At 35.4% G+C, this 12,852-nt stretch overlaps 1 protein-coding gene across 1 annotated transcript; it reads right to left on the bottom strand.

Moving 5' to 3' along the window:
- Window positions 1–5,274: 5,274 nt before the first annotated feature.
- On the bottom strand, window positions 5,275–10,946 carry LOC113768295 (putative hydrolase C777.06c). The gene is made up of 11 exons (XM_027312581.1): window positions 10,690–10,946; window positions 9,910–10,037; window positions 9,681–9,793; window positions 8,871–8,912; window positions 7,848–7,903; window positions 7,651–7,727; window positions 6,793–6,912; window positions 6,000–6,076; window positions 5,853–5,916; window positions 5,700–5,750; window positions 5,275–5,623 (listed from the first exon to the last, which is right to left on the bottom strand). The coding sequence occupies exons 1-11, from the start codon at window positions 10,865–10,867 to the stop codon at window positions 5,456–5,458; spliced, it is 1,074 nt and encodes a 357-aa protein (XP_027168382.1). The 5' UTR covers window positions 10,868–10,946; the 3' UTR covers window positions 5,275–5,455.
- Window positions 10,947–12,852: the final 1,906 nt, after the last annotated feature.

The following is a 12,852-nucleotide window of genomic DNA, read 5'->3' as shown; positions in this document are numbered from 1 at the left end:
TAAAAAAGTAGGTGGAAAAAGCAGTCATGTAAAAAGAGGGTTTGATTTGTATATATTTATAGAGAGAGATGGAAAGAAAGGAAGAGAGAGGGAGACAGAGGTGTTTGATTTATTTTTGTTGTAAAAATTTTCTCTTTCAGTCATGATGCGGTGGGTGCTTTGAATTGCTAGCTAGTCTTTTTGTAGACCCCTCTTTTAAAACTTTTGCAAAATTTACAGTAACATGATTGAGTCATTGATTAAATTGTAGCAGAGACAAGCTTCATGGCTAAAAGGCAGATTATCCATCCTACCTCACTTTTTCTCCCACCCTTTAGTCCTTCAATTGCTTCATCATTTCATGATCAGTAAACCTCCAAAAAATTGTTTAACTGCAAGCATCCATCGCAGAAATTTCTGACATTTCTGCTTTTCGCTTCTTCCTATATAAAACAAAAAACAACTAGTGAGCCAACCCGGCCGCATGGCTGCCTAACCATCCCAATCCACCAGTCTACTACGTACCCTTCCCTGTTTTCAAGATCAGAATGCTGAGTACTACTTTCTAGTTTCTAGTCTACCCGAAAAAATTCCTGAAATTTAATCTATGATTTCAGGAAAAATTCAAATGAAGATGGAGGCTTTGTCTACAAACAAGGGTTCTTTAACAAGAAAATTAAATTGACAGGAATTCGCTATCTAAGCCAATTAACAACTAGGAGAAGAATGATATATATATATATATATGAATTAATCTTTCCTACACTGTCAGCATTGGATGAATGATAACTATGCAACATTTGAATTTCAATTTTTTCACACATGTCATGAATCCAACGATGATAGTGTATACGCTGTCAGTATATATAAAATTTACTATATATATATATATATATATAAGAAGTTCACTGATAGATGCTGACCTGTTTCCATTTTAGAAATTCTGACGACTAATGTTTGATTGACTAGTCTTAATCGAAGTTCTTTCACGATGTCCAAATATGAATAATTAAAATATTTCCAATCGTAAAGGAAAAAGTTGGGTTCTAGAACTATAATCAGCAACAACTTTTTCTTTAATCCTAATTCCTAAACTTGAGATGTAAAGGTCATTAGACAATAATCGAAGAGAATTAATAAAAAGGAAAACGAGTGGAGCATTTATGGAGCACCATTCGATGCATGTGCCTATTTGGCATCCTCTCAGATTAGTAACTAATTAGTAGTATAATATTTCGGGTGAAGTGCATGTAATTAATTAAAGCAATATATGGAAATGAACTATAGTTTAAGGCGTCGGGCAGCCCAATATTTAATCAATCATATGCTGTATGTGGATTGATGTCTCACGAGATGGAGGATATGTTTAACTGGAATTAGAAAATTATTTTTTGTTTTGTCATTGTCTTGTTTGTTCTTCAATGATTTGGGTTTTGAATGGGATCTCGCTCAAACCAAGTGTTAACATGCTTAGCCAGCTCATCTGTCCCTCTCAAGGAACTATCATTAAAAAACAAACAAAGAAAGAAACCAATTTTTTTTAACTGCATCAGATTAATATATTCTTTGCAAGAATAAAAAAAAAAGATTCAATGGTAAGTTGCATAATGGTCAGTCATCGCCCTGATCAGGAACTTACATTACACGCATTTCTCTTTTCCTCACTAATTGAATAGCGCCGAAGTCCAGGCTCTTATTAGCTAGTCTCAGAATTTTCATCACTAAATCAAAAAATTGCCAAAAAAAAATGGACAAAGAAAAAGAATACAAAAGAAAGAAGAAATGAACCTCAACACAAGGACAGCTTCGATAATCCGTACCAATTCTTGATATTGGTAGTCCAACCCCTCTATTGGCTATTCCGAAATACTCTAACAAATTTATCACAACTGGATGGACTTTAACTTTTCCATCCCGATCGACATAAATACACTGGAGATCTTTCTTACACACAATGAGGGGGATGAAGCGTAAGTTCTTCTGGGTCCTTTATAGAGCTGTTTAACGAATCAAACTGTTCGGTAGCTCGATTCATTTTGATTCATTCGTGTTCGTGATAGGCTCGTTCGAAACCTTAAATGAACCGAGTTCAAACGAATTTTTTGTTCGATTAATAATCGAGCGAACGCGAATATATTCACGAACGTTCACGAACATGAGTATGTTCGCGAATTTTGAAGAACGTTCGCGAACATGGACATAATTGTCATATGACAAATTTTATGGCTAGACTTTTATATTTGGAGGGCAAATTGCTTTGTTTTATTTGTTGTTTTTATGTTAATGTTAGTTATATAGTTAATGAATAATAGAATTTAGTCAACTGGTGCTTTAATTATTTTTTAGGATGATTAATGATTTGTATGGCATATTTAAGACTTAAAATAATCTGAATTCGAACTTTTCGAACATGTTCACGAACGGCTCGTTTATGTTAAATGAGTTGAACACGAACTCGAATTTGAACATGAACTTTGCTTAACGAGTCGAATACGAGCATAGGTTTGAAGTTTGAAAGTTAACGAACAAACATGAATATTGTTCGAATTGCTTAACGAACAGAATTCAAACATAAGATACTCGATTCGATTCAACTCGTTTATAACTCTAGTCCTTTAAGCTAAGAAGGCAAATGAAGGGGTCTAATTAATGGATGCAGCGTCATTTTTTTCCCCTAAGCAAATGGTTGAATTTCTGTAAACACGCTATTCTAATGAATGGTTAGCGTCAAAATTACATACGAAGTCAAATATTTTTAGGCACATATCAAATGAAATACTATATGTGTTTACGGACTTGTCATCGATATGATTGTCCGTAAACTCCCGTGAAGAAGAAGAAAAGCAAATTACAAAAAAGTTGAATACTTAAATCCCTTGGCTAAAGCTTAGTCCGTTTGGATTGAAGATGACTTGGAAAAATTCTTTTAAAATAATAGTACAGTTTTTTTTTTTTTTTTTTTTTGTGATGTGATATATATGAAACAAACAAATAAATTAAAAAATAAAAACATTGTTTATGATGTAATTAATAAAAAAAAAATTCCCAAGTAATTTGCTATCCAGGCGCGAGTACCCTCGCTCTCTCACTCGCATCGCTAAGTAAAGCGAGGATGATGTAAAAAGCCCAGAGAGATGGTTTTTAACAAGGTAGAGCCCATTCCCATATTTTTGAGCAGGTCCTGTCTACGTCAGTATCAACGAACGGGCCCATGCAATGGCAGCTATATGGTCCTCACATCTCACTCAGAGTCACTGGCATAAGCCGTTATAGGCGAAACAAAGGGAAAGAGAATAATCCACACACGAATATGAATATGATATGGCCATCGGGAATTCACGAGGAGCTACCACACCGCATGAAAACAACGGTGGGTCCACTACCAGTGGATTGATAATAAATTCTCAAAAAAAAAAAAAATTTTTTTAGAGAATTGACGAGTTTTAGGTAACAAAATAAGAATTTACACTCTAACCGTCAACTTTTCCCTCTTATCTCCTCTACAATTCTAAGAAGATCAGAGGGGAAATTTGACTGAAAAAAAATTCTCAAATTCACGGACATTAATCATGAAATTTATAATTTGACTTTCAATTTTTTTAAAAAAACTATTTCCATTTTCCTTATAAAATTTGAGGTTTCTTTTAAACACGGAAAAAAGAAATTATTAATCTCTTTTACATGCACAAAAAAATAAAAATTATTAGGAAGGATGTAATAATGTAACCTTAACATATCGATGATTAGCCCTCTACCACTAATCATTTGTTTATACATTTTGAGGGAAAGCTCTCAGGACCCACCAACTCTAATTACCATACACATTTTGTCCTTTGAGGTTGAGTTGAACATGGCAACGTAGCAGCAGTAGTTATTCCAAATAATTATTTGGAATAATACTCTATCCAAACAAAGTCAAAAAACTTCTTTTGTTTTTCGTTTTTTTGATACAAAAATTACTATGCAAGTCATTATGGTATTTTGTACAAAATTGTCACCTATGGAGTACGTTGAAAAGCACAAACGCTTTCACACCTCACGGCATGCTTGCTAACAGATTTTCGATTTTGAAGAAGAGGGATTGGGGGAGGGATTTTTTTTTTTTTTTTTTTTTTAAAAAAAAAAAGGAGGAGCTTCTTCCTCAACTGTTCTGGTAAACCTTTAATTTGCTTTAATGAATAAATTTTTTTTTTTTTTTAAAAAAAAAGAAAGAGAAAAAAGAATATAATGTGGGTCGGAAGAAAGCAACCCAAACCCTTTTAGTAGCCAGGGAAAGGGACCAGTGGGGGACTCTTCCGTGACCCAGTAAAACACGCGGCCATACTTGACTGGACTTCCAAATTCGCTTGCTACCCATTTTCCTCTATCATGCACGCTACCAGTGCTAGTAGTACTTGACTGGTTGCATTATTGAGACAAAAAATAATTTGACGTTAGGGTAGGGGTGGGTTTGGGTTTTGGGTGGACTAAGGGGTACGGAAGATACAAAATATGCTAACAAGACACAAATTTTAAAATGGGTTTGGATAAAAAAAAAAATTTCTTTATGAATATATTTTTCAATCACAGTTTAACCTCACATATGTTAGTTAGATCAAATCGTTACAATATATTTTTTTAATAAATAAAATTTTTTTAAAAAATAGAAATCCAAACAGGTAAGATTGATCAACGTCACGTAGTTCGGATACAACAAAAGCATATATGGACATACTTGAATTGAATAATAATTGAATATAACAATTTAGTTACAAAATTATACAATTCGTTCATCATGAATTACATCATGTTCAAACCGATCCTGCCCCTGTCCCGGGCTGGGGGGTGGTCACCGGTGGTTGACATTTGACAAAAGTGGGGGGATTGTATTTCTCAGATCTCAGGAGAAGGGGGGACGAAAATTCCTTTTTGGACGCCAGTAGTACGTTAACTTTGAAATTTCCCAATGGAAACCAGTCCGTGGCCCATGGTTGATGGGTCCCCACCTCAAATTGTTGGACCGAACAGGCCCACCCCACTTACTGAAAGAGTCAAAACTGCTCGAAATAAGACTGAAAGTAGAACTGAAACTCTGGCAATCGATGACGGTACCAGTCATCAACATGGGATCGGATCACGGGTCAGCGGTCACGGCATGGGAGCAACTCAGGAGAATTATTGACGAAAACTTTGGAGGGCAGGGCTCCTTCATTCAATTTTCCTTTTTTTTTTTTTTTTTTGGTTGCGTTGAAGACTCTATTCTGTACTGTGCAGGGTAGAAAGCTTCATCCGGAATAACGGAGAAAATCCACAATATTTTGAAGCAAGATTGTTAAGTACCATAGTCAAAATTTTATTTGGTCCATCAAAAACACGCCTTTAGGAATCTGAGCCACTCACCAGAATCAAAATTTTGTTCTTTACAATTTCTCAAGTATCTTACAGCCTTGAAAGTTGACATTTTCCTCATCTCCTAGCTCCAACCATAATCAAAATTTTATAGGTTTACTGGCACCCGAAGCCCGTCATAACTGAGTTGTATATCAAGGCCTTCAGTCTCCCTCAATTTTCTGAGATCTTCATTCACTTTCTCGTGATCCATTAGATGCATCATACCAGTGAAAAGCGTTCTTCTGGGTTGAATTTTCCTAACTTCATCCAGTGCCTGGAGCATCAAAGCACAGATGTTCAGTGAAAAGAATAAAATTTCCAAGGTACCAATGGAAGACCAAGTTACACACCCTTGGAAGTCCAAAATGTGTCGAAGAAGATCGATCGGGCCTAAGGGCGTCCTGCAAACAAAATGGCACAGAGAATTGGCTCCAGTCAATCTGGATATGCCAAAAAGTATACATAAATGAAATATAAATATAGAGAGAGAACATGAAAGAGACCAGGATAAGGAGTTCACAGTCCTCCAGAAGTGGGTAAGTTTCTTCAGGGATTTCACTGACATCACTGCATATTTGTGCAAGAAGGATTAGCAACATTCCTTTAAGCGATAGACGGCAAAAACTTCGAGTACTCGTCAAACCATTTACCTGATATAACAAATATTGCCAAAACGAAAACCCAGAGAACGGTAATTCTTTCCATGCCAGACAGGTAGAGGTGTAAACTGATGAAAGAAACACAAAATAAACTAGGTAATTGGCAGAGCGCGGCAAAACAAATGCCAACAAATGTTAAATCATACATAAAATGACAAGATGCACATAGAAAGAAAGCAGGATAAAAACATACAAGTCTCTAAGGTGTTCACGCCACTAAGAAAGCTACCATAACACCTCAGAACCACCATCTCTCTTCCCCAAAAATAGAAACTAATAAAATAACTGGACAGCTCAAAAGTGACAGAGCATAATGTTGCTCCTGCAGCTCTGGGCTTGTCATCCCCAACTTAATTCTTATCATAAAGAAATTAATTCACAATTTGTCATTGTGATTACAGATTTGAGTATTTTGCAATGATCTCCAACACTTTTCAGGTTCTCATGTCTGAAAGAAATAACTCATGATCAACTGATCGAATATAATGGGATTTCTGATGAATGCATGCAAAAGTGTTATATTTCCAGCAATCATCAAATTGATAGTGACAGATACCATTTAGAAACACGAAAACCAGTACCATCTAATAAATAGCCTAGAAACATGGTCCAACACACAGCTAATGTCATCATATTTCTCTATCAGAAGTCAAAATAGGTTATCATTATCAACATGTTAGAAGAGAACTCACAAGGATGCCCAAAATCTCAGCATGACAACTCTTTGAAAATCTGCAAAAGGAAGCGCACTCTAATAATGAACAAAAGAGTGAGAAATTCTGACCTTAAGGTCATGTACAATGAAAGGTTCCTCGTGGATAATGTTAAATTGCAATTCTGAGACAGCGGCACCAGGAACGATAACACTGGTATCAACTAAATAATAATGAGTTTTCTTCATCACCTGCATTATAGACAAAATATGATACGTTGTGAGAACCCCTGTGAAGTATTTTCTTGCTTTAAATTATTGTCATCTCATTACATTATGATGAACCAAAAACATTAAGCATCTCTTGAAAATATTTTAAGGGAAACTGCAGAGTATATATATATACAACAAAAGCGTGATTGCAATTAGATAAAAAATTATATGCTTCCATGCATATTTCTTAGGATTTTTCAACCCAAAAGAGACCCTATTTGATCGCCCCTATGCTTGAGGCGACCAATTACAACACGACTGGTGACAAAAGTGCAGCACAGGCTAGCTTTTACTTCACAGAATAGCCACCAATCGCCAATGGACCAATTCACTGGGTGCAGAACTACCAAAGGAATCAGGAACGGCCTTTTAAAATTTCTTCTAAAAATAAGGAAAACTTAACAACCAAATTTACTATAATACAACACATGACACAATAATTTCAGAGGTATGGCACAAGAAACTCGAAAGTGTTGGGTTTTGTGGTGGTGACGGTGGTGGGGGGGGGGGAGGGGGAAGAGGAGATTCGCGTATTTCCGTAAAAGAAGCATCCTTAGCTTGAATGTAATAAAAATTTGAACACGAGTAGACTTTCAATGATAAGTCATGCACATACATAGAGCGCTATACAAAACCTTAAGGCCACATGGGCATATAGATTGAAAACTCAACAGAGAAAGTAAGATGTGCTTCAGCAGGTTGAAGTAAAATTCGGACCTCAAAGTCACGCATTGCAACATAAATGGGAATAGATGGCTGGACATTGTTTGTCCAATCACGAAGATCATCCAGACCTGAACAACACAAACTTCAGTATATGATTCAGTTTAATTCACAAGAAAGAAACTAAAAAGGAACTAATAAACCTATCCATCATATATAAGTAAAGATCAAAAGGCATGCATGCCAGAGACCTCCAATTGCATCAGCATGAGAATGAGTAATAATAACTGCATCAATTGTTCTTACCCTGCAAAAAATGCATCTAGTCAAGAAAGCCATATACATGATATTCCATATCAATTTGAACAGGCATGACATTTCACAACTTTACTACTTGCTTCGTAAGAGCAGAAACAGAGAGATGAAGCAACTGAAAAGAAATATTCACTTGAAACTTCGAGCCAAAGCTACAGAACAATGTCTTTAAGAGGCAGTGGAGCTTAGAAATGATGATGGCACTTCTTACTTACAGTAAAAGAGCAGAAAAAGACGGCACTGGAAGTACCAAAGGTAATTATACTCATTGATAGAAAAAGGAGACCACTCTCCTCCCCAAACAGTAATGCTCTGCAGTTCCTTTATCTTAAAAAGCATACATTGGTCCTATGTAATTCTAAGAGCAAGCTTATCTGTAACTGGAGTGAATATTCGTTCTGGTATTTAAACAGGTGCAATCTCTAATAAGTGGAGTATGTCTTAAAGCTAACATGTCCAAAATCCAATGTGCAATCTTTCAATATTAACGATCAAAAGTGAAATTTGAAGTATGTTGTATAAAATATCTCACAAACAACTGACATAGTCATGAATGCAACAGAAATATTACAGGGTGAAGAGAAAAATTAAAAGTCAAATAAGTTAATCCCTCTCATAGATCTCCAGTTAAACCATTAAGACCAGTCATCTCCATTTCTAATGAACGTATAGGACAGGTTTAATTGGAACAAGCAGCATAGGGAATGGCTACTTATTCAACAAATCATCAATCCATTGTCACTTCCAACTTTACTATTGATAATGTTTGTAGATACACTGATTATTAGATGAGAAAACAATGTGGTGAACTTATTCACATTAATATCATGTCTCAGATTCATCCAGTTGTGAAATGAACTAGAAGAGACACAAGTTCCAATTACAAAATATCTGACAGAATTAAGTGTCTTATTGACTCCATCTGATGGCAGCCGGAGATTCAATTAGAAACAGCTTACCCAAAAGTAGGAAACCATCTTAGGGCGCTATGGTAGAAGAACCTGCATAAAGAAAGGACTTTTCTTGCTCAACAGATGGTTGACAAATTTTCAATTCAAAGAATACATGAAACCGTAACAATTATTTACCTTATTTCCTCTTCTTATTATTCCTTTCTAAATTGATCTATGCTCTTGGTTCAATGTCCTTAAACTATCATTCTTCTATTTAACATTGTTTATGTAGAGCAAAAAGTCACTAGCAAATTGGTAAAAATATCAGATGCCACTGCATCAGGAATCCCATTTTATAGGTTTAAATAATTCAAGCCCAGAATCTTCTCCTGCTAACAAAATATGCTGTGTTTTTAAGAAAATTTTCAAGACAATATCAAATCAATTATGTCCAGCCGACTTAACCAAGGTTTGAGTTGAAGGGGAAAGAATCAGAGGTAAGACGAGAATGTCTTTGGTTTCAAGATAAAATGCTGAGAAACATGACACAGAAGGTGAAAAGGAGAAGGATACAGAGGAAACATACGAAACTTTATAAACGTCTACCAGACAATGCCTATGACCAGCAGTCTGGCAGATGCTAGGAGGGAGCATCTACATGCTAAAGGTTGGTCCTGACTGTCAAGTGACTGCACTCACCCTGACATATAGCATCTAGAGTTCTCATCCTACTCACCAGGAAACATCAAGCTCATTTGCTCATGAAAGTCCACATGGGATGTATTCTCATACTATCAAGAAAACTATGAATTTGATGAATGATCAATATACTACTGTTTTTCCTGAAAGCAAATAATAAAAGCTTCTGTAACATACTTGCCAGCATCTATAAGAATGTTACATTTTCCAGAGGGCCTGGGATAACGAATAAGTAGGCTCGTGTTAAGCCTCCTATTTTTGTTACCAGGTTCTGCAGCTTGTGCGCAAACCTGTAAAATGGCAATAAAAAGATAATTTTCTTTTTTAAAAAAAAAAATTTAAATAAATATTCCTAAAAAAGGAGTAAACAATCAAAGTTGCACAATATAGAATGGTTCAGAATTACTGGACAGGTCTTTGTAGGATTAGTGAGGCAGCTAACACGGGGGATTCCTTCACTAGTTCCTGTCCCTACAAATACAATTTCAGGTTGCTCTGGCAAAATTTGTAATGCAGCCTTGGAAGTTGCAGGGCCTGTAATGGTTTTAGGTGTTACAAAACATATAAGAATATGCCAAGGAACATTGGAACAAATTTTATAAACAATTGCACAAGTAAAGTGACTAGACTGCTAACTTCTTTTTGTTTAGAAAGATTATGTAAAGAGCACACTAGAGCAGATAAAACAAATTACACGCTGAATTACTGATAAGAAACACCGCAAAGACCAAATCTTACTGCTCGTTCTGGCTAGGACACACAGTGGCCTACGACATTCTAACAATATACAGTAACCTATAGTTCAACAGCAGGACAAGTTCAGTCTAACGTGCTTCAAAAACTTCACACCAACCTTTTAGCTAAAAGCAGAAGGCACCGAGACTCCCCCATTCGCCAACTAAATCTCTAACTTGGGAGTGATGGTCAATTTAGAAATACATACAATGTGAATTAAGGAATTAATAAAAGCATGGAAACCAATAAAGAAATTAGAAATGTTTCTTACAAGGGAGAAAAAAAATTAAACTATCAAAATGCATTAACTCAGAACATAGTTGCCAAACTGAAGATTTTGAAATAGAGCCCTTAATCAAATGATTAGTGGATTAAAACAAAAAGTGAACCTTTAAACATGCTTCATTGAAAACTGAAATCATGAGGGAAGGTCAAGGGACGAGACGCATACTAGTGGAAGTTGAATGAAGAGAAGCTGTGAGGAAATGGTGAAACCGAGAGAACCCGTTTCTTGAAAAAGAAATTGAAGTATTTTTAACGCACGAAATTTGGCGGGTGGAGCGGGTAACGGAGGCAAGTGAAGTCGGAGCAGTGCGAGGTCGGGCTGTCATTCCCAAAAAACCCACCATTTTTTTGGTTCAGCTGTGGATTAAAGAGACTGAAGATCCTATTGGGGTAACCTTCCACGGGTTTAATTTAAAAGGAAAAATGAAAAAGAAAGGGAACTTGGAATGTAGAAAGGTATCTTTCTACGGGTTTAATATAAAAAGGTGGGTTAATTACAATTAATCCCGTTAAGGTATATCTCATTTATCACGTTATTTCCTAACTTTTAATTTTACTCGCTTAACCTCCTATTCGACAAAATTACCCTTCCATTATTTTGACTTTTCAGTTACCTTTTTTTCCTCTCTTGTATTTCTTTTTCTCTTTCTTCTATTTTTCATTCTTCCCAATGGAAAACTCCATCCCAACGGGAATTTTTATTTTGAGTTTGTAATTAGATTTTTGGTGAAGGTTTAAAAGGTATCAAAAACTAATTTTGATTGTTTGTGTGATGCCACGTGTCACAAATTTCAGTTGATGATTATTAATTAGATCACAATTTCATCTTATGATATTTTTCTTGAGAATAAAATGAGAAACTAGAAAACCAAAATTAAAAGAATTGAAAGGCTAAAAAAATTTGTATTTCAAGAAAGTGATTTGAATATTTTTTAATCATTTGAGGAGAAGATAGATCTCTACAATTCTTCCTTGTTTTTTATTTCAATCATTAAGATGAAAATTTTTGCGGGAAAGAGGAAGAATTAAAGAAAGAAGAAAGAGGCAAAGAAAATAAAAGAGCACAAAAGGGGAAAGGAAAAAAATAAAAAAGAAAAATAAGAGTTTAGAATAATAGAGGGATAATTTTGTCCAATGGGGGATAAAGTGAGACAAAAAAATAGTGAGGGGGTAAAGTGAAAAATGAAATATACTTTAAGGGGATTAATTGTGATTAACCCTAAAAGGTATCTTTCTGGTTATGCTGGTATTGGAACTTGGAATTGGAATCTCCATCACAGAGGCAATGGAAGGAAATAAAAAGTTTAAAGCTTAACACTTTCCCTCACCAAAAAAAAAAAAAAAAGAGAGGAAATAGATAAATAAAGGTGAGGATCAGCTGTATTCGTTCTCTGATTAATTTTATTTCTTCAAAAACCTAAATATTGAATTATATTTTAATGAGCGTTCGATTGATGCAAATGCTTCGGAAATTGAAGAGATCAAAAAAATTCTTTAAAACATTAAAGCAATTCGTAAACTAATTTTTTGGATGAGATCAACAATCCGTAGGTCAATGCATGTACAAGGCTCCTCCAAGTCCATGCTGCAAAATCCTATAATAAAATCGATAATCCATGGGGACGGTGGTGCCGTGTCACCGTTGCCGTTGGTAATCCCCATCCCTTAGGCCCATAAGCGACTAGCATTTAATTCGACCCGCAGCTGCAGCAGTCAAATTCAGCGTTCCAGCCCATCTTTTTCTGCTTCTATTTTCTTCCGCGTGCATCTATGACCATGTCCGTTGTTGACTGATGGAAACATCCGACAGACCGGGAGAATCTGCCAGCAAATCCTCCGTTTGATTCCAAGATTTGGGATATATTAATACTTCCAAATTCAATCTATACATATTAGACTACTAGCAAGAACGTTATCATTCAAAAAGTCTACACATTTTATTATGTAGAACATCGTTGAATTTTGGGAGTCACGTGAAGACGGATTAATCAAAAAACATATATGTCTGTTGCTAAAACAGAAATTTGCTCTTTGATGTAAACATATAGTAAGTAGTACATATCTCAACACATATGCGCAACCCTTTTTTTTTTTCGCCCAAGTTAAAAAGTTTCATTATTGTTGGGATTCTCCGGTGGATCCACCAAATATTTTTCATAGTGTACGTAGATCTGGATGATATGCGTAGGATAAGTCAGATTTAAAATGATCATATTCCTTTTTAATAAATGAAAACACACGTCATCGATAAAATCCATATGTACATTGGGAGACAGAACCTACTAAATAGATGCTAAATCCATTATTATTGTAGTTAAAAGGTCTATTA

The sequence above is a fragment of the Coffea eugenioides genome, chromosome 4 (assembly GCF_003713205.1).
Source record: "Coffea eugenioides isolate CCC68of chromosome 4, Ceug_1.0, whole genome shotgun sequence".
In the NCBI taxonomy this organism is placed as follows: Eukaryota; Viridiplantae; Streptophyta; class Magnoliopsida; order Gentianales; family Rubiaceae; genus Coffea; species Coffea eugenioides.
The sequence above is the reverse complement of the archived record's forward strand: the minus strand, read 5'-3'. Positions and strand labels throughout refer to the sequence as shown.

What these genes read in the sequence shown, in the direction of transcription:
- LOC113768295 (XM_027312581.1), bottom strand. Translation starts at nt 10,867, where the DNA reads ATGGTGGGTTTTTTGGGAATGACAGCCCGACCTCGCACTGCTCCGACT. An exon ending in TCTTCATTCAACTTCCACTA is followed by an intron (nt 10,038 to 10,689) that starts GTATGCGTCTCG and finishes AAACCATTACAG; the next exon opens with GCCCTGCAACTTCCAAGGCT. An exon ending in TCATTGTACATGACCTTAAG is followed by an intron (nt 6,077 to 6,792) that starts GTCAGAATTTCT and finishes TTCTTTCATCAG; the next exon opens with TTTACACCTCTACCTGTCTG.